The 23,842-nt window shown below is 39.6% G+C and overlaps 1 protein-coding gene across 14 annotated transcripts in view; it reads right to left on the bottom strand.

Moving 5' to 3' along the window:
• The window catches only part of nrxn2b (neurexin 2b), a 628,821-nt gene that overhangs the window by 539,377 nt on the left and 65,602 nt on the right, over positions 1–23,842 (bottom strand). For all 14 annotated transcript variants that reach the window (XM_067524264.1, XM_067524265.1, XM_067524260.1 and 11 more), the window contains exon 2: positions 4,540–5,876. In XM_067524264.1, the coding sequence (XP_067380365.1) occupies positions 4,540–5,251 (712 nt within the window). In that variant the 5' untranslated portion in view covers positions 5,252–5,876. The remainder of the gene's footprint in view (positions 1–4,539; positions 5,877–23,842) is intronic.

The following is a 23,842-nucleotide window of genomic DNA, read 5'->3' as shown; positions in this document are numbered from 1 at the left end:
TGCGTGTGTGCACTACCTAACCATGAATGAAGGTGAGGATATATTTAGGGTGGGTTGGAGACAAATTGGATGCAGCAACAATGAAGCCGAGACAAGCGTCAATTACATCTTGATCTTTAGCCTGAATGAAAGCACTGCAAAGTTTAAGGCAGCACAAGTAATCAACTAAAAACTGGGCGGTTATCGAACCATTTCCCATACCATAGTCTTGAATTCCTTCACGGGTGCCGAGTTCATTCAGTTCCCTCTGTAAAATGATTCCAAGTGAGTAAAGTAGAAAACATGACAGCTTTCTTCTTCCCATTTCTGCATGTACTGTACAAAAGCAACAGAGAGCGGAAGTGGGTCTTGTAATCCAAGATGATGATGGGCTCTGTGGAATCAGCTTGTAAAGATGTGAGGTAAGTTAATCTAGATAGCTTTGCAAATAAAAATATGCCAAAGACTCAGATGGTCAGCCGACTCTAGAGTACAAAGCGTAATGACGACTTTATAGTTTCAAGTCAGTGACAAATCTCAACGCACTGCGATAAGCAGCCGTTCGTCTGAAATAAAACTTCACTTCTAATTTCATCACACGGTTTTCAACATGTTCATCAAGCTACACAGCAAGATATTTATAGCGAATAATTATCTTCTTCCTTTCATTTGTCAAAATGTCAACAGTTTGTGGGAACACGAGACCTTGTTTTGCTAAGTTTCTGCAAAGTACTTCAGATCACATTTAATAATTAATCAAAGTGTGATTTTAGGGACCCTAGTCTCTCTTGTATTTGCTACATCAAAACTGGCAATCAATTAAACACAAACAAAGTCACTGCCATCAATTACTAACCAATCTATCAGGAAATTTAGAGTTTGGTTATGTGCAATACTGTAACTAGATAATCAGCGTTTCTGCATCCAAGACACCAACTTCAACTGACTGTTGTCGTGTGCTGCCTAATTTCCATATGGGATCAATAAAGTTGTTTGAATCTTGAATGTAACCGTTCCCACTTCTTAACAAGTCACACTGAAAAAAAATAACCAATGTTATTTACTTCAGGATCACCTGTCTTTGATGCCAATGCTGTGGCTGATTAATGTATAAAAAAAAAAAAGTGTGAGTTTAAAAAGTCTAAATCCCGACAATCTAGGACACACGTAACAAAATTGACAGAAATGTTGCTACAATCTTTATACTGCTTTTAGTTGTTTTGCAGTTTCACTTTTTCAAGAATCAAGAATCAACAACTTTACTGAACGCATAGGGGAATTGTGTTGCCTTGTTAAAGCTGCTACACCCGTGAAATTAGAAATAAAAGAAACGAACAGGGATTTTCCAATATTAAGAGGAGTTTGGACAACATTCTCCTCTAAGCCACAACATGCAGGGGGTCCAGCTCCTCCCCAGAACAGAACCAGTCCTCCGAAGGGGCTGCTTTCGAACCAGGGGCTCGTACACAGGTAGGAGTTGTGGGTCGTGTTGTGATCAGATCAAGAGCTGTAGGCCTCTTTAACGTTTGAGTAAATCAGGTCAGGCAACCGAATGTATGACGTCACATGCACTGTCAGCCTCCGCCTTGTTCTCCTGACACGTCACGTTGCCCATAATAGTGGAAGCTCTCGCTTGAATTTTCTCAACCTCGCTCGCCTGTTTTCTTGTCCACCCCACTACTTTTTACCAGCTCTGCAACTTCGGAGTTTTCCTTCTTAATTTGTCTGGGATTTTTAAAGTCCGAAGGAAACTTAAATCCACGGTGCCGGTCTGCTGCAGCCCGATCAGCAGTTCCCAAACGAGCCAGCTCCAGCTGCTCACATCAAGAAGCAGGAAAAAGTTCAGCAATGATAAAAACAAAGATAAAAACGCCCTACAACCACGTGATCAGAGAGGATAAGCTTTACACAACAAACTGGATACTTTACTATACTGAAATACTACAAAAAATATGAAAAAGGAAGAATAAAGTAAAGGAAAAGGAGAGCAACTGCAACGGGCTGCAGCTCAGCTAGTGCAGTTTCTAAGAAATTGTGCTTATTCTACTGCTTATCTATAAAAAATAGAAACTAAATGATCAAGAAGCACATCATGAATCATCTAGAAGTAGACACATGAATATATTGCCAGTACCGTATCTCATCATTAAAAATATCCCCATAAAATGAAGTGTTCTTCCTCCCTGAACTGGGCAGGCAGCGCTTCTGTAAAAATAAGATTTCCTTTGACATGGCCCCTTCAACACACAGATAATAGACCAAGACATGGGTTTGTTAGTACAGACATCTCAAGTGTCTTAAAACCAACTAAAAGAGGAAGAGAGACCTTTACATTCCCACCCACATGTTAGATAAAAGGAATAAATACACCGCCGCACTGGCAGCCAGTTATAATGACCCAATTTACGGTCCTCAAACCAAAGACCATCTCTGTAAATAAATTAACACAGAGCAAATGAATATCTTGATGTTGTCCCTCGTTTCTGCTCTCCTCTCCCTTTCTCACTCCACTCACATGGATTTCTGCTTGTTTTCTTGTCTTCACCTCCATCTCCATTCTCCTTCTTCCTCTATGTTACTCTCCCTCTCTCTCCATTTTAAAAGGACAAATGTTTCCTGCAGTAACTGTAGCACTGCATTGGTATTCTGCTCTCAAATTAGCCAAGAGCCAGGCAGCAGTGTCTGCTTCCAGCAACCGCACAGCAGTCTGACACAGAACACACAGAAAGAGACTGAGAAAAGGCTTGAAGAATTAAAAGAAATGGGAAATAGGAGAGAAAGAGAAAGACACAAAAATTCCAAATTCTGAACAATTGATTGACTGGCAAACTAGTGATTTGCCCGTTGAAATGTTATTTTCTAATGCATGAAAAGCTAACGATTAAATGTATATATTATAATGGAAGCTATAGTGCTATACTGTGCAACAGAAAAACAACTGGCAATCGTGTAGAATGAGGCGCTTTTACCCATGTTACAGATGATCAAGACAGAGCAAGCAATTTCTGATGGCTGCATAGGGAATGAGATAACTCACATGCATGCCGTGGAGATGCAGACAGGATGAAAGAAAGAGGAGGGAGATAAGAGCGGGAGTAGGAGAGGCGGGAGTACAAAGTGCTGACAGCGGGTAAAGGTGAAAGAGAGATAAGTGGAGTAAGGGAGTGAACCCAGGAGAGACAGAGAGGGGGGAGTGAGGTGAGGAGAGATGGAAAGCCCAGATAGCCTTGAGAGGAGAAGATAGGAGGCAGGTGAGGGGGATGCTGCAGGATGAAGAGAAACAGAGAGATGGATGAGCATGAGGGAAAAGGAAAAAAAAAAAAACAGATATGGAAATGGGATGTTTCAGTCAAGGAGGGAGTCAGAGGTTTAAAACAGAACAGAATTTGACATGAGCTGACAGCACACAAGCACATTGCAAGAGCAAATGAAGGTAAGAGCAGGGTGTACGCCACGGAAAATAGGCTCGGAAAAAAGAAGAGAATAGAAAGAAATAGGGAGAAGGAAGTTAGGCGAATCAAAAACCAGACCTATGTGTGATTTTGCATTTGAAATATTGAGTTTAGATATTCAGCACCTTTCATGTTAAGTACCACATTGTTTTCAAAAAAAATCCCAGCCACGTTAAAAGTAGCATCTGTGCCATGTCTAAACTTCTCGCATGAGTCATAATCTTTAATAGTGTTGCTGCTCCAACAATTCATTAATTCAAAACTACAAAAATAATGTCTTCTGCTAAGTAGCCTATTCAGAATGCACCTCACCATCCTTTCTCTCAACTCTCACTAAGTCTACGCTCAACTTTTCAACTACTCTAATGCCTCAAAGCAAGGAGCCAAATTCTATCTACATAAAATGCTGCATGTTATGCAAACTAATGTTTAACTAACTTCGATTTATTAATTTAGCTGAACAGCAAAATTTTTTGTGTCAACATAAAAATCCACCAGCTTCACGTGATTGATTGATTTGATTTAATGTGTTTATTAATTCTCAGGATGAACAGAAACTCAGGGTGGAGAACACAAAAAACAATGTACGCAAATAATACAGATGTTTTTAACTTGAAGGAGTAAAATTATTGTTTCAACTAATAATTTGAATTTAAACAATTTCAATTCAGAGCTTCATACAATAAAAAAACGCCAATACATTGTAAGTTTATTTAGTTTGAAAATATAAAGCATAAAAAAAGTTCCAGTACCTCCAGGGATTTCTTCATATTTATTTGTGACAACAGCATTTCTAAGGACCTGTGATGCATCTTGCATTGTTTTTAAGATGATTGCAAGGCTGCAAAGAATTCATGGGGGATTGGTTATATTAATTGTTGTGATCTCAAATTCCTGGACGAGGTGACAACACATAATATGTAGATTTCTTTTTTTCATGGCACTGAAACCACCAACCAAGAAAAGCTCACAGCCAAACATTAAACATCTCATGACATGATAATGTTGCACAAACACCCAAACAGTACTGTGGCATATTAAGGGGACCACACAGTGTTTGCCACTAGCACTACAGAGGACCAACGCAAAAGAATAGGGTTTTCCTTACCTTCCTTGCAGTATTTCCCCTTGAAGCGGGTGTGTGTGCAGTCACAGTGAACTTCTCCAAACTGAATTGAGCAAAACCCTCCATTAAAGCACGGGTTCTGTTTTGTGCAGAGGTACTCCAGATCGCTCTGAATGCCTTGGCTATTTAACAAAGTAGGAGGCATCTCCCCAACCTTGAGATTGGAGATCAAGCCTTGAAAGGGTGGCTCATACTTCACTGTGCTGGATGTCAGCGCAGAGAGGCGCACATCTGGTGGGATCCCTCCCACGAAAAGGTCACTGACCACCGCCATTTCCTTCCTCTTGGACTTGACCTCAGCAACTTTTGTCTCTGCATCCACCATCAGGAGGGTCTCACGAAAGTTGCGGGTGAGCAAGACCATGTGCCAGCGGTCATCGTTCACCCTCGTCTCCATGTGCAAAGTGGCAGGCTCGGCACAGTGGATGGCAAAGCGCAGCTGGAGGCGCCCACCGGCAATCAGAAGCTCCAAGAAGTCACAGTTGCCGCCATCATCCAGGTACAGTACCAAAGCTTTGCTGATGTTTGTCTTAAGACTGAAGCTCAGCTCGCCTACTGATCCAGCCTCCCAGCGCCCATAGCGTGCCCACTGGCCGGGTGCTCCACCGAATTCCAGCATCTTCACTGTGCTGAGCAAGCTGAGCACTACCACTGGCCACAGAGGCCAACACAGGAATCTTAACCTTCTTGTCATGCTCAAAGTACCAGGTTTTCCCTTTTCTATTTAATGGGTTTAACCACAGATGGTAAAGTGTAGCTAACAAATTTCAAACGTTTCCAAAAATTATTATATTTCACTGAACTGGGATATGAATCACCAGTTTTTCCTCTCTGCTCTATTGTTCTGACTGTAGTCCTTATCCTGACTCTCTCCTTCGTCTCTCCATCAGTTGGTGCCTCTAGGACGTGGAGAAAAAAGAATGAGGAATAGCAAGAGAATAAAAGAGAGGAAACTATGATAATTTCAGTACAGCTGTTTCTTCAAAAGCCCCTGGGTCTATCTTGGACCGAATACAGAATATTTGTGTCTTGAATCCAGATCTCAGTGAAATTTCCAGGAAATCTGAGCAACCGCCAAAAGCTTGGGGGAAGAGTTATCAGAGTTTGATCTTTTTTTAAGGGGAACACAAGTATAAGAAAATTAGCAAAAGAGGAAAGGAGCCACAGCGTAGAAAGATATTAGAGCTTGAGGGTTACTTCTGGACCATACGATGCATTCATGATTTTTAACGTAAATGCATTCTTCTCCTGCAGCTTGGAGCCCACAGTGCTTTACAGTGCAGGTATGGGTTCCATCACTGTGGTGGTACAGGGGGGATCTGAAAGAAAGACAAAAAAAAAGAATACTTTAAATGGCAGTTGATCTTACGTGTAAAGTTAAAGAATGCCCATATAAGACATATAAGACTATTACAACCCATTTTAATCAGCAATTATTGTGTTAAAATATTACAATATTGCTTGTGTATATTTCAAGCAATGTACTAAATCTTGGTTTTCAATGCTGTGGAAAAAAGCTGTCATCTATATACATTTTTGAAAAATCAGCAATAAACAATGTTTGATAAAACACACACTTTCTCTCGGCCAAACAAACCATGAACATGCACATGCAAAGACACACATCATTAAATCAAATGTGATTTAGAGTTCAAAGCTATCTGAACAACTGGTCTTGACCCTGGGGCTTGACCTAATCCTTAGAAATAATTTCTTGAGTGAGATATAATTTCCATCACAGACAGTCTACAACTAAAGCTAGATATTTCTTTGCTTTATTTAAAAGTGACAACAGCAATGACTCTAGCATACAGCCAGGAGGCGGAGAGTGGGTGGGAAAAAATATTTGTATTATATTATATATTATTGTATTTATTAATTTTATTAATTGTATTAATTAATATTTACATAGCACCTTTAAATACAGAGTTGTTAAAATTAACACATTCTAAAATTTACATGAAAATATAAAACCCCACTTCAAAAAAGAGTTGGGAAAATGTGTGAAACATAGATAAAAAATGCAATGAGTTGCAAATTCATCAAACCATATTTTATTTACAGTATAAATTAAACAAAATAAAATGTTGAAACTGAGACCAGTTTTTATTTCCTTGAAAATATTGGCTCATTTGAAATTTGATGGTAGCAACACATATCAAAAAAATTGGAACAGTGGCAACAAATGGCTGGAAAGTAATTGCTGCAAATAAAAAAGCAAATGGAGGAGTAATTGACAACTAATTAGGTTGCATGGCAACAGGTCAGTAACATGACCGGGTAATAAAGGAGCATTTTAGAGAGGCAGAGCATCTCGAATGTATAGATGGGAAGAGGTTCACCAATCTGTGACAAACTGTCTACAAATTGTGGAACAATTTCCTCAGTATACAATTGTGAAGAATTTGAAGATCCCACTATCTACAGTATATATCATCAAAAGATTCAGAGAATCAGGAGGAATCTTTATGTGCAAGGGATAAGGCCGAAGGTCAAAACTGGATGCGGATGTTTTTTGGGCCTTCCTTATTGGACATCACTGCGTAGGCTCAGGAACACTTCCAGAAATCATTGTCTGTGAACACAGTTCACTTTGCAATTCACAAATGTTAGTTAAAGCTGTATGATGTAAAGAAGAAGCCGTATCTGAACAAGTTGAAAGAAGTTGAAATGCATTAATATACTTTTACACCTTAAACTGAAGCCCTAGAAAGCAACTTAAAAATTGGTGAAGTTGCCCTTTCACAGAAGATTTAAAGAACAATGCAGATTTTATCTCACAAATATCCTCAGGCCAGGAATTCCACCACTGAAGGGCTCGAATAGCAAAGCCCTGTCCCCTCTGCTCAGCAGTCGAGGTTGTGGAACCATTGGTAGGGCTGTGTTAGAGGATCTTATACAGTCATCAGCCTCATAGGGAATATCCTAGTGTTGAGCCTTCAACACTAGCAATAAGAAGTCATTTTAATACAAACTCACAAAAAGCCAGTGGAGAGTAGCAATAACTAGTGTGAGTTACTTCATCAGCATAAGTGATAACTGTGAAAATGACTATATTGTCTGCGTTTCCTACGGCTAAGATATATATATACTTGCTCGACATAAGCACAAGTAAACTCCGTGGACAGTGGAATGCATCATAAGACAGTCTGCAGTGTTTCCGAAACATTGATTTTTGTGTGCCAGCCCACCACAAATTGGTTAAAATGTTTTTCATTGCAGAGCTTCGTGTACCATGTTCGATCTTCAAATGTGCACATATTAATTTAACTTACATCAACTTTCTTAAGAACCATCGTGCCCTTCAACTTTTACAGACATGAGCTGCAGCTGCCAGTCAAATTTGTACTGTGTGAATGTGGCCAATTATCTGTGTTGTTAACAAGGTGTAGAAAATAATCTCTGGCTTCACATTTTGCTGTTCATTTAGTGCTGGTCAATGCTATTTTCTAGTCAAAACATAAGCGAAAGGTGTGTTGAGGAGCACACAGACTCTCTGAAACTCTCCCCAATGAAAGACCAAACTGTGCTGCAGCAGAAAAAGCTTCCTGAACTTTTCCTTATTTTAACATTTATCTGCCAAAAGCTGTTCAGAGTTGCCACAGTAAAGTTGATCACCATTAAGCAAACTATTCAATTGAAACAGACTAAAGATTTTTCCGCAATGTGATGTTCACAATGTCAGTGTGGGCTCCATTCAATTTAGATATAATAAAAGGCTGGAATAATGTTTGTATGTGTCTTATTGCATTATTCAGAGACACTCATTTATGTTTTAAGCTTCAAAATATAATTTTAAATGAAGCCCTTCGGTATTTGGATCAATTAGCTTGTTAAATAAAAAAATGTAAAGTTTGACTACAGATGTTATATTAATGTCAGATGCACATTTACGCTACATGGTATTTCTTCAGCTTCAACTCATTTTCTGGTTTTATCATGACCTGTACTATTTCTGACTCCTCAATCCCCCCAAAAATGTGGAGTGTGAAAACAATGTTTTGTAAAACCTACGGAAATAACTGTTTTCCATTTTTGTAGTTCTGACTCCAGCAAAAGTGGGGATGGAGTCCTGTGTGGCAGACAACATGATTCTCCCTCTTCACCAAATCTTGTGTGTAGATTGTGTGCGCATCGAGGATTAAGAAAACATGACGTGCTTCATGTCAAACTGCTTGTGAATATGAGACACTGACTGACTTCTAGTATGTGTTGGGTACAACATGCCTCTAGGAGTGATAAAACCGGGGTGGTTTATTTTGGTCTCTTAGTGACAGGGCATCAAATGCATCTTTGCACGTTCTTTTCTTCTTTGGTATTGTAAATTAAAAATTGTGATTCCAAGGTTTAACTAACAGCTTAAAATGAGACATAGGTCATATTTAGAAATGAGAGGCAAAGTCAGGAACACATCTGTAAAGGCACTTTATTTTGTATATTTTATATTAATAAGCAATTAAGACCATAGGCAATGTGTTACTATACAAGTATTTACAATAAACCAAAAACACTCCCAACCATGGGCAGACACATACTACACTGTGAACAAGAGCCTGCTGTTTAAAAGCTTCTGAACACTTTAGACAAAAAAAAAAAAAAAAGAATAGCAATTTTGTGAACAATTTAATAGTTCACGCTTGTTTAATCAACCGTTCTTTTAACCACATCTGTGTCCCTTATGGGTAAATAGCTTTAGAATATTCCCCGGCTAAACTGAATATTCATTCAGTTATTTTAGTCTGGTTGGGAATCTCTACCACTACAGACAGAAGCAGTGTTTCCTGCTCTTGTCATAGTGCCGTGTTTGTTGAGTTTTCGTGTCTCCTCTATGCATTGTGTTGCTGGTTATTAGGGGATATTGGCGGGCTTGCCTGATGGTACTATTAAATCCCAAGGACACAGAGGAAACATAACAAGCCTCAAGAGATAAATAGAGCTCAGAGGGCTGTGCTGTGTGTGTGAGTGTGTGTGCAGTTGGGATTGATCCTAGTTGCATGTGCAGCTGCCTGCATCCGGCACATCGACTGTCCTTGTGTGACAGTGCAGTGTTTGTCTCAACTGTGCATGTGCATTCCGACTTTGTGTTTGTCTATAATTACGCCCAGATTTGGGATTATGATTTTTGTCACTGTTGTAGTCCACAATGTCTCCTATACAGCATTTGGTCATCGCATTATTTTACAAAACAATTACATGTACGTTCCAGCTTCCTTTTTTTTAATCTAAAAAGTAACATTTTGAAGCAACTGCTAGCATAACGTTGATCCGCCTCAATTCTTTCCTCAAGAGAAGAGACACCGCTCTTGCTCACAGTGTTTGGCTAAGCTGCTGCAGATCTGGGCAACTTGACTGAAAGAGCAATCTGTACCCAGCCTGATGCACCCTGACCCAACTTCTTTTCTAAGCTCTGAAACCCTGAGGATAATTGCATGGTCATGTGAGCCAACAACGACCCATTTCCTTTCACATCATCCCGCCGGGAATGTTGGCACAATCTTGACGGAAAGTCTGCTTCAACCCTTTAAGAGTCTTTGGCTACACACACACACACACACACACACAAACACACACACAGCAGCATTTTTTTTTTTTTATTCCTTCGCATGTAACAAAGAATTGCAATAGTTAAATTTATGGTATTGACTAAATTCCTGTTTGCTATTGATCTAACATCACAATCGGAGAATCAATTACTGCTATGATGAGTTAAATTAAATGTTCCAAATGTCAAGGTTTTAATGCCAGTCAAATTGTATCCAAAACATCAGTAGCATAGACATAGCAAGGTATACTGGAAAGAAATCTAGCCAACTTTCATGGACTTTCAGAAGATGCCCTATGATAAAATCCCAGGGGCAAAATCCATAACTAAAATATTTAGTTGCGGTCTGGTTGATTTAGTATTTTTTACCTAATTCATGCTTCTCGTTTAAGTGGCCTAGGACTGACATGATCCTGCACGTGGCTTACATCCTAATCAGCACTGTTGTCGAAGAACGCTCATCTGTGTGTGCACTTCTGCTATGTCTTTTTTATAAATGTCTGTTTTGGTGTCTTATTCTATCTCTTGCAGAGGCCCCGGGTCGTTGTACTCCCCACGGATCAGACTACACCCGTCGTGTGAAGCTGTACCAGGCTTTCATCTCCCTTCTTCTGCAAACACTCTCATCAGGTAAAGTCTGGTTTGAATACATCACTGCCCACCAACAACATCAGTGCTGCAGAGTTCAGTGTATTGTTCTCCTTCCCTCCTTAGAGACAACATCTTACTCAGAATTGTAAATATGACACAAAAACACTTTTCAAATGCAATAAAAATGGATGAAGCGTATGAAATATTTATACAGTACAATAATCTAGGCAAAAGATAATAGATAGAGGTGTAGCTCACAAATATTTACGCATGCAAATAGTTTTTCTATGCCCAAATACACCTACGCATATGCATTATGCACACAGTTTCCACATGCAAACAAGCAGGCGCACACGGCCTAGTCAGGCACGCATTAATCCTGGCCTGTGAGAAGCTCAGCAGTGTACCATCCATCAGCATGAGATTGCTGCTGCTGGTGCTGCTGCTGTGCTCTAATTAACCAGAGAGGCACGCTGAGCCACTTTTAATATTCCTGGTCAAGATGGAGAACAAGGACTTAAAAAAAGAAAACATGCAGTGGGAGGGAGAGAGAGAGTACCAGAGGAAAAACAAACATGGTGTGAAGAAGTTGGACCTAAGACATTCTGAAAATGAATAGGCAGAGATGATAAGAGAAATGTCAGGTTAAAATGAAAGTGTTTTCTCTTAGTGGTGATTAGTGAAACCAGAAGACAAACCGTGACGTCTAAAAGGTTTTCTCCCCTTTTCTGAACTAATCCTAACATGTTTGGCTAATATTAAGATAACAATTTAAGTAAAGCTGGTTTGACAAAAGCTACATAATTAGCAAACATTTTACTACAACTGTACTTTACTTTAAGATAATTATTAAGGCTAATTACTGGTCATCTTCTTGATGAATTGATTGCTGGTGATTTCAGATTCACGGATCGTTAAACCACGTTTACGTTTTTTGTAGCGCATCGTTTCTACTTAAAAATGGAATGCAGCACTATGACAAAGAAAAAGAGGCATGGAATGAGAACAAATTACAAAGAGTCTAAAATGTAAACGAGAGCAAACCAATAAAATGAAGATAAGAAATGAATCAGTGTACACACAGCTTAAACCTGGGTAGGAACAAAAAAACAAAAACTAAGCTCCATGACACAGTCCTTTAGATTGTGTGAGCTAACAGAGGTGAACAGGCCTTTATTCTGCATCAGACTACTGGCTTTGATCACCCCTGTCAGCTCTAAGCCACTAGTGACTAGCTCTAGATGTTAGTGCTAGCTGCATTTAGCCCTGATGAGAAAATGCTAATAAAACAGATCAAGAGCTTTGGACTTGCTTCAGCTCTATAACAGTCAGATTAATAGTGACTTTAGTGGGATTCGTTATTGCTCATCTTTCCATGACACCTTGAAAGGGTCATGGGGAGTGAATGGATTTTCTCTGCAAGCTGAAATGTAAGCGTGAAAAGAGAAAGTAGTAAATAAAGGGTGAGTTTGGTAACTTTATAAAAAGGATGTAGTCAAAGGTCCCTCATTTAACCACATCCTGTGTTCTGCAGTTTGCTTTTAATTCTGTTTTGTCTCTGTATTAAAAGGTCACACAATCCCTCCTGTAGCAACCAATAACTACTGCAATGATTTAGGCTTCAAGGCTTCAACTAGTTTGGCTGGTCAGAGCTCAACTGCAAGGACACGACACTTTGGAATCCGGGGGATGTCACTACTTGGAGACACAAATGACTGAAATGAACACATAAGAAGACAGAGCCAGGCACATTGCATAATGTCGGGAGAGGAGAGAAGAAGCTAGAAGCAGTAGTTGTCACAGACGCTCGTAAACGTTACGACATCCTCACGTGATCAAATAAAATGGCAGACAAAGGAATGAACAAAGGGCAGAGGAGGAACGAAGAACCAGCACAAGAGTCATGAGAGACAGACATCAGTGACACTTTGCTCGCCACGCTACTTGAGACTTAATCACATTGACATGGTGAAAAACTATTCACTCACACGTACATCATACTCCACAACACTGCACCATCATTCTGCGGTGTAATGTACCATGTATCAAGTTAGACCCAAAGAGACAAAGAGCACACACTCTGGAACATTCGCATATGGCTTGCTGTTCATCCAAGATGTGAATAACTCATTTGTTTGTCCTTTCATCCTCCTTTTCCCTTTTTTGACATCAAGCTGCTCATAATTCCTTTTCAATTTGTGCCCCTCCCTCCTAACACTATCTGCCTTGGTTCATCCAGCCATCCGTCAACATCTCATTTCGGTTACATCTGCTTCCAACCTTTCAGAAACCCAACAGCTCACTGACTGAAGGTGCAGCCAGAGTTTAAAGTGTGAACTCTTCTAAAGTATAATGAACTGGAGGTTTGTTTGCACTAAAGGTTAAGCTCTGTCACATTATCACGCTTACATGGTGGGTCTACCATCAGTATGTCCCATTGGAGGAAATGCCTATACGTTTAATACTTGGAGAGGTAAATCATTGTGTTTGTTGGCTGTGCAGGGTAAACATGTATATATTGGAGCAGACTTTTTCTCTAAAGTGCAATCAAATGCAGCTCTGGGCATATACAGTGTGAATGCAATATAATCGTTTTGATATCTGTAAGTGAGGTTTTTATATATCTGTTTGCTTGAGTAAGATACTAAATCGCAACCTGTTCAACATTTCTAAGTTGCTTGCTTTGCATGCGTGAAATGTAAAAGGTTTGCTGGGGGCATATGGGAATGTGGGCGATTAAGTAAATGCGTTTTGGGGTCTGTTTGCGTGTGCGCATGCCCAGCAGCATGCGTGGCTGTCTCGGTGCCTGGAGATGTTTTGGTAGGAAGCACAAGGCTCACTGGCCAAGCCTCAGGACTCTCCTGTTCCAATTAACCAGCCCAGCAGCCTGAAGCTCTGCTGGCCTTATCTGAGAAGGGGAAAAAAAAGCAAAAGAGACTGACAGAGAGAGAGAGAGAGAGAGAGGAGGAGGAAGTGGAGGAGTGAGACAGGACGTAGGAAAGACCGAGTTGGGAGGCAACAGAGGAAAGTAAGGCTTGAGAAATCGAGATGAGCGAGACAGAATAAAAGAGAGAACTCGCTCCACAGTCATCTTGGCAGGCAGAGCCGTAGCAGATGCATTCTTGTTTACTATCTTTCCAACTCTTTCCTTCCTTTTTGTCTTCATGTTCTCCCCATCAGAAGAAGAAGAACCATCTTGGTAAGAATGGTGGAACTGCCGGCACCTCAGTATGGGAAAAAAAAAGGGATTGATAATGTACTATTGACAGAGGTATTGTGTCCATTTTGGGAGGAAAGTGTTGCGTCAATACAGCCACCAGGTCTTTTTTAAGGGCATTGTCAATTCGAGGGTGGAAGAATAAAACCCATTCAGCAACACTCTCTCATAATGTGCATAATGGTTTGCAATAAACAGGTAAAAGATTTTATTAAACTAAAAAGAGTGAAGTAAAGAAAGTGATTGGATTTCTTAAAGATAAAGACAGTTGATAACATTTGTCTATTCAAGTCCAGTAAAAAGGTCAGATAAATGTAAAGTTCATTCAAGTTCTTCTTAGTTCTTCTATTTTTTCAGTTTTGCACATTGCTCGGTCAATCGCAACAAAGTAGAGATTCTTCTTGTTGTTCTTAGTGTCTGCGTTGGTTTCCCTAATTGGAGTATGAACTGGAGTCTGTCGGTATCCGTCTCCAAAATGATTCTGGGAGAAGTATGACTGGGTCTTAAAACTGGAGTTAAGGTGTTCAGATGAACTTTTTACATATTAAATCTTAATTTCAATTAGGAATCTTCCCCATAATAATTCTCTTACTCCACCTTGATTTCAACTTCTGCTTAACTTCTTTTTGGACTACTGGTAGTGTGGTTATGCACCGTGTCTTTCAAGCCACATTATGCAAATTTCAATGGATTCATTTGTCAAAAATTTCTCTGACCCATAAGGATTTAATCTGTGCATGAATGAGTCTTATGTTGTGTTTGCATTTCAAATGCAACCATTATTCCACAACGTGACATCGGCTCTAGAGAATTGCACCAACCTAAAAAAGGGGCCATTAGCAGCGGTACATGCTGGCAAGCTCTCCTGTCTTTGCTGGATGTAAAATGGGGCAATGGCAGGTGCAAATACAGGCCATTTCTGGTTCCTGTGTGGCCAATGACAAAACAGAAAATAAAAAACATACCAGCAGCCAAACAACCAGTCTATGATATAAGAAGGCATAAAGCGCAGCAACCATCCTTGAATAACAATGACTGTTATTATGATAGATGTAAGTACATCCATATAATTTTATTGATTGCCTTAAAATTTCAACAGCGTTCTCTTTACAGCTGTGCATACACCTACAAGAAAGCGGCCTAGTGGCCCACTGGTCAGAGCAGCAGTGTGGGAAGTGGAGGTCTCCCACATCAAATCCCAGCCCACGCAGCGAGTGTGCCCTTGAGCAACACACTCAGCACGAGCTCCCCGGGTGCCACCAATGGCTACCCACTGCTCCTTCAAGGTGAGGTGGTGAGGATTCTTCATCTTCTGGCTTCCAATGAATAAGGGAAGAATCAGAAAGAAGAAAATTGAGAGTGACAGCTCACAGAAAGAAAAAGAGCAGGAGGACACTAAGGCACACAGAGCAATTCAGTGACAACGGGTTGCGGTAAATGACGTCCGATTGCAAACTTAAATATATTGTCAGAGTCCAATTTGCCTCACTCACGTCACAGGCCTGGTCATCGAGGCTCCACAATGTTTTAAGCCTGAGCTCCCATTTATCCATAAGCCACCTGTGAAAATGTCCAACAGAGGACACTGTTTTTAATGGTCGTTACCAGAACTAGAGACAGAAGACTGAAAAAAGGCCTAGAAAGTATAAAAACAATGAAACAGATTAAACATGCTATTATGTTATTATGATATTTCATCGACATAATGAGGGATTTGAAGTTCTCTGTTACAGAGAGAATGCAGAATGAGAGAATGACACAGTTGTGTCAGAATACGAAAAGTTTTGATTCAAGGAAGGAGGCGTCAAGGAGGGAATAATCAATTTAGTTTGAGATTCTATCAGCTTTCTGCATCGATCGTGATAATACCATTAGTGGCAAAACACATTCAAACCAAAAGCTGCAATTATTACCCACCCAGTTAATGTTCATTGACTTTTAGACCTTGTAAACTCAGTAGACACTGAGAGGATATCACTGCAACTGCACATGTGCAAATAAAAATGACTTTTCTATCCTTGTTTATACTGGTGCCAACATTTCAGAGGAATCCAAAGAAACACAAGCCTGCCTGAGACGTGGGGATCATCAAAGGCAATAAACCAGGGTACGGTCGTTCTACTCAACATTTCAGCTTTACCAATATGATTCCTAAGGTCCACTGATATCTGCAGCAGGTGAGCGATGAGTTTAATTTCAGACCTTGTAGACTTGCTGAGCTAATTATTGGCCCCGTAATTCAGTCAGTGCACTTCTTACGGTGGCATATTGATCTGGTCAATATGGTTGAAAGCAACGTCTTGCAAAAGACCTTTCCCCCAGCTCCTCTCATGGGCAGCCTTCAGTATCGCGCCTTTCTCTCTCCAGCTCTTTCCGGAAAGAAGTAACTAATACCGACTGATGAAAAATGGAACTGACGCCGCTCTGAAAACATTGATTCTGTTCTCCTTTCGTTCAGCCCTAAAACTCAGGGAGCGGGAAAATGCACAGGCATGCGGTGCCGCTTTGTGACTCAGAACGAAAAATTTGGAAGAACTTGGTTTGAAAAGATGTGAGCTGACACACAGCTTTGGGATTGCACACACACACACACACACACACACAAGTACATACAATCACATGCATGCACACACGTACACACGCACAATGAGCTGTGAAAAGGGAGAAAAGATACACATGTATTTGCAAGCCTCTGGGCACAAGTAGGTTAGGAAGAAGAGAGTACAGTGGAGACACAGGCAGCATTGGGGGTGTGACTGCATTTGAGAATAAAGGATCATATTATGTAAGCGCTTTTCTCTCTCTGAAACAAAGCCCAGTAAATGCAGGAGGAGCTCTTTGAGCATTCAACCTGAACTTGCAAGACAAACTGCATCCTCCTCCTAACAGCTGCAGTGGGTATATTATAAGACAGTCCAAATTATGACCCTTAGAATAAAATAATATTACACTAGCTGTCCCTCAGGCCGACTGAGGGCAGTCAGTGTCTCAGGATTTAGTGCTGAAAGCAGTTGGACCATCTGAAGAAAAGATTCAGTTGATACAACTGACTATGATAGAAAGATGATGAGAGACAAAGTTGATATGATCACCTATTGTTTTGGACTCATAACAGAGGTTAGGATCAATATGTCCACTGAAATGGCAAAGTGTAGTGCTGAGCACTGTCTGCTTGTGTGTGTGCGCATGTGTGTGTGTGTGAGTGTGTGTATTGCCTATAGCTTTTACTGCCTGTCCTTGCACTACCTAACCAGCAGACCATAAACACACTGGCACACAAACACAATTTCCCCCACTTCATACAGTAGAACTTACCTTTATTGTAACTATCCTTCCTTTTCTGGTTAATAAATAAAAAAAAAAAATGATTGTTTATTTTGTCCATGTGCCTACATAGAATTTTTGGGCTTGTGTGTGTGTGTTTACATGTGCAGCTTTGAGATACTCCAATGCGGAAAAAGGTCACAATAACTCATAATTTATTGATAATAGAGCCCAGGGAAATACAGTAGTGCCTCGATTAATATACAAGGAATAAAATATTGAACCAGCAATTTCATTGAAGGAATTGTTTGTGCATTGTTTGACCTAATAAATGTGTAACAAACAAGTGCAATGAGAAAGATACGAGCCACAGCCCTTCAGCAAGGTTTCAAAAGGGGTTTGATTCCCTTTTAACAAAAGTAGAACCAGGCTTCACTAAAGGCAGTAAATGAAACAATGTTCAAACTTAAAGAGAACGCAAAAAAAGGCTTATGAATTTTTATATTTCACAGGACTGGTGATTATTACAAACCCTAAAAAAAACAACGTCCGTTCAAGTGATAATTTTACAGCACAAAGCCACCTGTGAACGTAAAACTCAGACACCCCTGGGGTAATCACCTCCGCCATATGGTTGAGTGAAATACAGCCAGCACACGCTGTGCCCATCCAACGGCACTTAACTGGCTATAATTCACCAGTAATCATATTTCACAATAAAGATGCATGTAAATGCCCCCCCACCCCCCTTGTCCCCTTACCACAGGTAATTTAGTTTGGTAAGTAATAGTGTGAGTGACAAAAATACCGGAATAAAGATATATATTTTCTCACTATTCAAATACAGTTAAACTGTAATTAAAAGATTCTATTTCATCACATCTTAAAAACTACAGAGTTTTGCTAACCACAATCCTTTTCTAATTTTTTCCCTTTTAGGAACTTTATGGTGCACTTGTTTGTATTTAAAGGTGAAATGTTCAATTTCCCAGTCTCAAATTTGAAATAGAACATCAAAAAAACCTGAGCAACTCCGACTTCAAAATCAGCAGGACAAAAGCTGTAGAGAAGGTTTAGAGAGTTATTCAGAGCATAAGTGACATGTTGGCTAATGCCAATGAATAATTGTGAAACAGCCGTTTCTCAGTAAAACATAAAAAACAAACAAACGGTAAAATTATAAAATATACAATTATTAAAATAAAGAAGCCACAAACTAGAGAGTGCAGCGGCTACAATTCTCAGCCTTTGGCCCATAGTCTTATCTGGTTTTGTTGTGTGCAATTAATCAGCAACCTTAGTTGTCTTCAGTGAATCATCTGTTTCAGTAGAAGGCCTGAGTCTATTCCTCTTTTAATATGAAGGCATTCTTTCATGTATAATTTATCACATCCCACCGACTATTTCATGTAATTTCTTTATCAATCTCCTTAAATAAACCTCCACCCCCTGTATTCTGTCATGTTTCTGTCAAGCCTCCTACAGTGTTTGCCTTCTTAAGCGCCCGCTAACCGCTACTAAGCCCCAACAACAATAGCACTAGAAAGGCGAGGAGCCAACTGGGGCATCAGCAAACAGAAACAAGTTCTCCCTTTCATCCTCGACTATTACCAGGAGAGCAGAGTAGGAAATATGGGAGGGGTGGGGGGGGTTAGTTTAAAGGAAGCTAGTGCGACCAAAGCACTTGGTAAGAACCAATGTGTACCAAGGGACATAGAAAGGCCCCTGTTACACAGACAGGATTTAGTGAACATAGGGAGGCTATATTTGATGAATGAGCAAGGTCAGGAAGACTGGAAACAGGGAGCCACACACTGCAAACAGCAACAATAACCAGCTTGAAGGATAAGCAGTGATGTCAGGCAGTGTAGGAAAAAGAGAGTGGAGTATTTCCACGAGAACGCCAATGCAAGTGTTCAAGGAGCTGTGGTGCAGGGTTTTCCGTGTTCCATGCTCACTAAACCGTGCCAACGAATCACTAAACAGTGCACGTGGATTACGAAACTGTGCAACCAAATCACGAATCTGTGTGCACATATTACTAAACCATGCAAATGAATTACTGCAAGAACAAATTCTAAAAGTGTGCAAACAAATGACTGATCTGTGTGAACACATTACTAAACTATATCTGATAAAACCACACATACTGCAGCTGAAACTGATTCACTCCAATAAATCTTCACTTCATGAAGTCTACAATATTCAGTTTTTGTCGAAACAATTTTTCATGTTGAGATTTAACTTTATGACCTTTATGATGCTATTGAGTTGTGTTGCATTCTGTAAACAGGCGTTTCTATTATTTATATCAGTGAAGGCAGCTTACGTACCTTTCATCTCCCATGATGATCTAAAGTCTGCATCAACTCCTCTAAAACAGAACATCATCCCCTTCATGAAGTGCGGATTTGTCGTAGGACGGTTGGATTAGACCTGCTTAGTTTTAGCTGTAGGTGTCTAACAACCAAGTAAAAATGTATTGATTGTGCAACAGTAAAGTCTCAACATAGAGACATACATTAAACATACTTGACATTTAATAAATAATGGCCATGACATTATTGACTGGGCGTCGCAATCCTCTGTCTTTTCTCTGTCTCTGTTATGTGACTCACCGCTGAGCGGCAGAGAAAAGGGGGTTGGGTTTGGACATGCGGTCTGCTCTCAGTCAGAATGTCGGCCAGAACTTGCTTAGCTTTAACATTAGTAGGAAATTGGATTAAATAGTTAGTGTACAGTAGTCTGCAGCTTTCACTTAAGTGCAATAACAGAACAATTGGCAAACAAGATTGAATTCATGCGATAGTGGAAAGAAGAGCGAGTGCACAATTAATATTACTGTTATTCAGAGAGTTGTTTCACTTACTATATTTTCAGATTCGCTAATATCAACTATCTTCAAGTGCCATTCAAATGCACCCGGTTAAGTTACTGCTGTGCCCAAATAATTTGGCATATTTGCAGATCTTTTGTGAATCAGTCACAGTGTCTGCGGGGATGGACAAATCGGTGCAACTGATTAAAAATGTCAAAAGCGTCTAGAAAATGTTGTCAAGAAATTTGAATCGAACGTAGGGTTTTTATTTGGGTCTTGTTTCTCTTTGGATGCAAAAGCCTGGTTGCTGCCACCTTCATACTAGTTTTGAACAGCATGCAGACGAGAATGTTTTCACCTTTTCAGCTCCATGCTCAAAATAACCTGCAGAGAGAAATCAAATTATTTTATTTAGTATTCTGAATTTAGACCATTTAAGCTCTGAGGTGAATATCGCCTTTTCTGTCTGTCTCTGTAATTTTCTCAACCTTGTTGACACTGCTGTTTTCTATAATCCTCTCTGTTCTTAGCACATCTAAGCCTTCATATGCTTTTAGTAGTTGTTTGTGGAGGATATCCTGCAGGCCTCATTAAACAACATACAACTTTTTGCATTAGACCAGCACATTTTTAGGCAAGCAAAGGTGTTAGAACTGAAAAGTCTTTTTGCTATTGACTGCTCAAACAGTAAATAATTCTCAAAAACTCCTCTTAGTTTTGTGGTTAGGGCATAAATCAGCATGAACTGTTCTTACATGCACTTAAGTAACTAGGTGACTCGAGAGAAATCAGCTCTCTCGGCTAATCGGGGAACGGCGTTTACGTGCACTTAAGAAATTTGCATATGGATGCAGCAGAGGAACAACCTGATTTCAGCTCCACCTCTGACTTTTTTGTAAGCCTGACGCACAGATTTACCTGCATAGTGACAGAAAATGCTCTTTTTATTTTCTGTATGTGTTCGTGTTGCAGCAGAGCGATGGGTGAATGGTTCCAGAACTCATCCAGAACAGGAACCATCTGATTTTTTTTTTTTTTTTTTAATCAACGTGGAAAGTAACCTATTCAGACTTCTCAGAAACACTTTATGTTAGTAACAATTTCCGTCAAACAGTTTTTAAAATGAGGCGGCATCGCCCGTTGATGATCTCTCTTTTCATTCAGCCTTTCACTCAGCTGCGTGTTCCTGTCTGCCACCTTTTGTTACACACATATGAAAAATGGAGAAAGCCAATTAGAAACCTGCTTACAAGTATACCTGGCAAATAAATAAATAAATCTATGTTCTCAGACAGAAATCTAGCTAAGGAAAACCTCTAGCCTGATTTCAGAAACAGGTCTTCCTTTTACATGATAGTTAAGAAATCAGCTTTACAGGGAAAACCAACTGTTGATATATCTGATATGACTTTCCTAATGGTAAAATTGTATTTCAAGATATCTAAAACTTGGTTTCTCCTTTTAAATGCAAATTAATATGTCTTATATTCCTCTTTAAATTTATAATCCTAATCTTTGAAAAGTTTAAGTAACTTTCAACATGTAAATGCTAGACTGGATATCTGTTGCAGACTCGTGATATCTGAAATTAAAATTATGAAAAAAACAAAAAACAAATGGGTTGAAGTTCTCTAAAATGGCATTTTTCAGTCAGAATTCTATCACAAGTAGCCAGAATGAACTTTTGTAAATATCACAAATGACACTGTGAATATCTAAAACTGAATACACATGATACACAATACAATGAATGGAAAAATTGAATTCTCGCCCGGTAGTAATGGTGTGAATATATCAAATGACAAATTTGAATAGGAAGCATGTTATTGTAGACATCTGAAATGTTCTTTTCTTTTGACTAGGAGAAATGGAATTATGGGTATCAGCCCAGCTATTCTCACAATGGACTAGTAACATCAAAGTTGTAGTTGTTGAAATACAATACTTTGGTAAGAATGTGATTGTGGATACCTCTAATTATCATTATGACTATTAAAAATGCAATTTTGACTGGTAGATATATGAAAATATGAGCATCTAAAAAGGAACCAAAGACAGGAGTGTGATCTGATTGAACGTTAAAACAGCCTGCAATAGGACGACAGGATCTGCTCATGATCTAAACCATACAAGCTCAGCTATGCAGCACAACCGGATTGCGTAATGGCTTCCGCTTGCATGGCTGCTTTTGGAACAAACTCACTAATTATTATTGATAACAACTCCGCATGGTGAAAACCGAATGAATTCAGGCTGTGCAGAATTTGTGCTTTTCGGCCAAATAAGAGAAGTGCAACAAAACTAAGTGGGTATAGCTTCATTGCCAACTAAACCAAAGGACTTCATCAGAAGAAAAAAGTGTAAAAAATGTTTTAGACTTGCCAGTTAAAGGGTATACACCTGGTAAAGAGAAGACTAAAGAGAGAAACCCACCAAAAGAAAGCTACGGTATAAGCAGGAAAAGAAGAAAACCACAATTTAGTGATGTCACTTAGTTGCAAACTTGTTCCGTTATCCATTCTTTCAAATAACCGCATCAAGTATTAGGGCAGCACAATATGAGGAATATCTGAAATGTGCAATAACATTGCCTATTCCTGCAATGACGATATCACTTGTGATAATGCAAGTGATGCGCACATTACATCATCGGTTCCTATGCCCTTTTTTATACAGGTACATTGCAAAATAATTCCAAACTCTGATATTCTCCTGACTTTGTCAGGAGGGGGTTTATGTGAGAACGCAAATGTCCAAGTGAGATCGTGCCATCATTGTCCAGACTTTATCCTTTGAGCCCCCTTGTACAATGTCCGTATTATGTGAGTGAGCTTGTGCGTGCACACTGCTCTGTCCCAAATGTTGGGGAGGATTAAAAGCGAACGAATGGGCGTGTTCAAGGAGGCCTTCACTGATTTTCAACTTCTAGTTCTAGTTTGGGCAGTACATGTACATGAATACCGTTTAACCTCCCATTCACTTCCAAATATCTCTCTATTTCTAGCTGAAAAATGCCTGCAGATGACATTACTTGGAGGAACCTTCAGTTCAGATTATGTTGTCTTGTTGTTCTTACTGTGGAGTTTGTAATCATGGTCAACCTCCTTTTACAGAGTCATCTGGAGCAGTTTTTCAGCTAGAAGTAGAGAAATATTCTAATATAGGGAAGCCAGAGGGAAGTTTAAAAGCATTAGTGTACATTTACACCCTAAACTAAAGCCATAGAGAGCAAGTTAAAATTGGTGAAGTCAGCCTTTAATGACGCTTCATTCACTCAGCTGCCAATATAGTAAAGCTTTTTTTATTAGATGCATGACTGTGATGTGTTGTACACTAAACATTGTTTCCCACAGTCTAGGTTTTATATCATGTTGTGCCTCCTGTGCGACCGCACACTGAAATTGAGAGTTTCACACGTGAGGAGGATTCTCACTCGCGTGATCTCCTGCTGCGTGTTACATGTGTGAAACACAACTCCGGACAATGTCTGAGGCTGATTTCTCCTGACATTATTCAGAGAGAGAGAGAAAAAGAGAGAGAGAGAGACAAATCTCAGTTTAATGACGGGTAATTAGACAACAAACTGGTTTATCATTTAATTTCACTTAAATTCAGTTGCATGTGAGATGGCCTGACCGATCTAAAGTTTGCATGCAGAGTTGCATGGTACGTGTAAATAACATTTGTTTTCTTATGAATTAATATTGCATTGTGTTTACCTCTATTTGTGGTATCATAAGGATAAAAACAATTTAGTAGTCAGGAAGTATTAAGTTTTATCAACTTTATTAAAATGATAATCAGTGTTCCAGTACCTTTGCACGCTTTATACTTGGGTTATCTTAAATCCAAA

Source organism: Channa argus, chromosome 12 (assembly GCF_033026475.1).
Source record: "Channa argus isolate prfri chromosome 12, Channa argus male v1.0, whole genome shotgun sequence".
NCBI classification, from domain to species: Eukaryota; Metazoa; Chordata; class Actinopteri; order Anabantiformes; family Channidae; genus Channa; species Channa argus.
The sequence above is the reverse complement of the archived record's forward strand: the minus strand, read 5'-3'. Positions and strand labels throughout refer to the sequence as shown.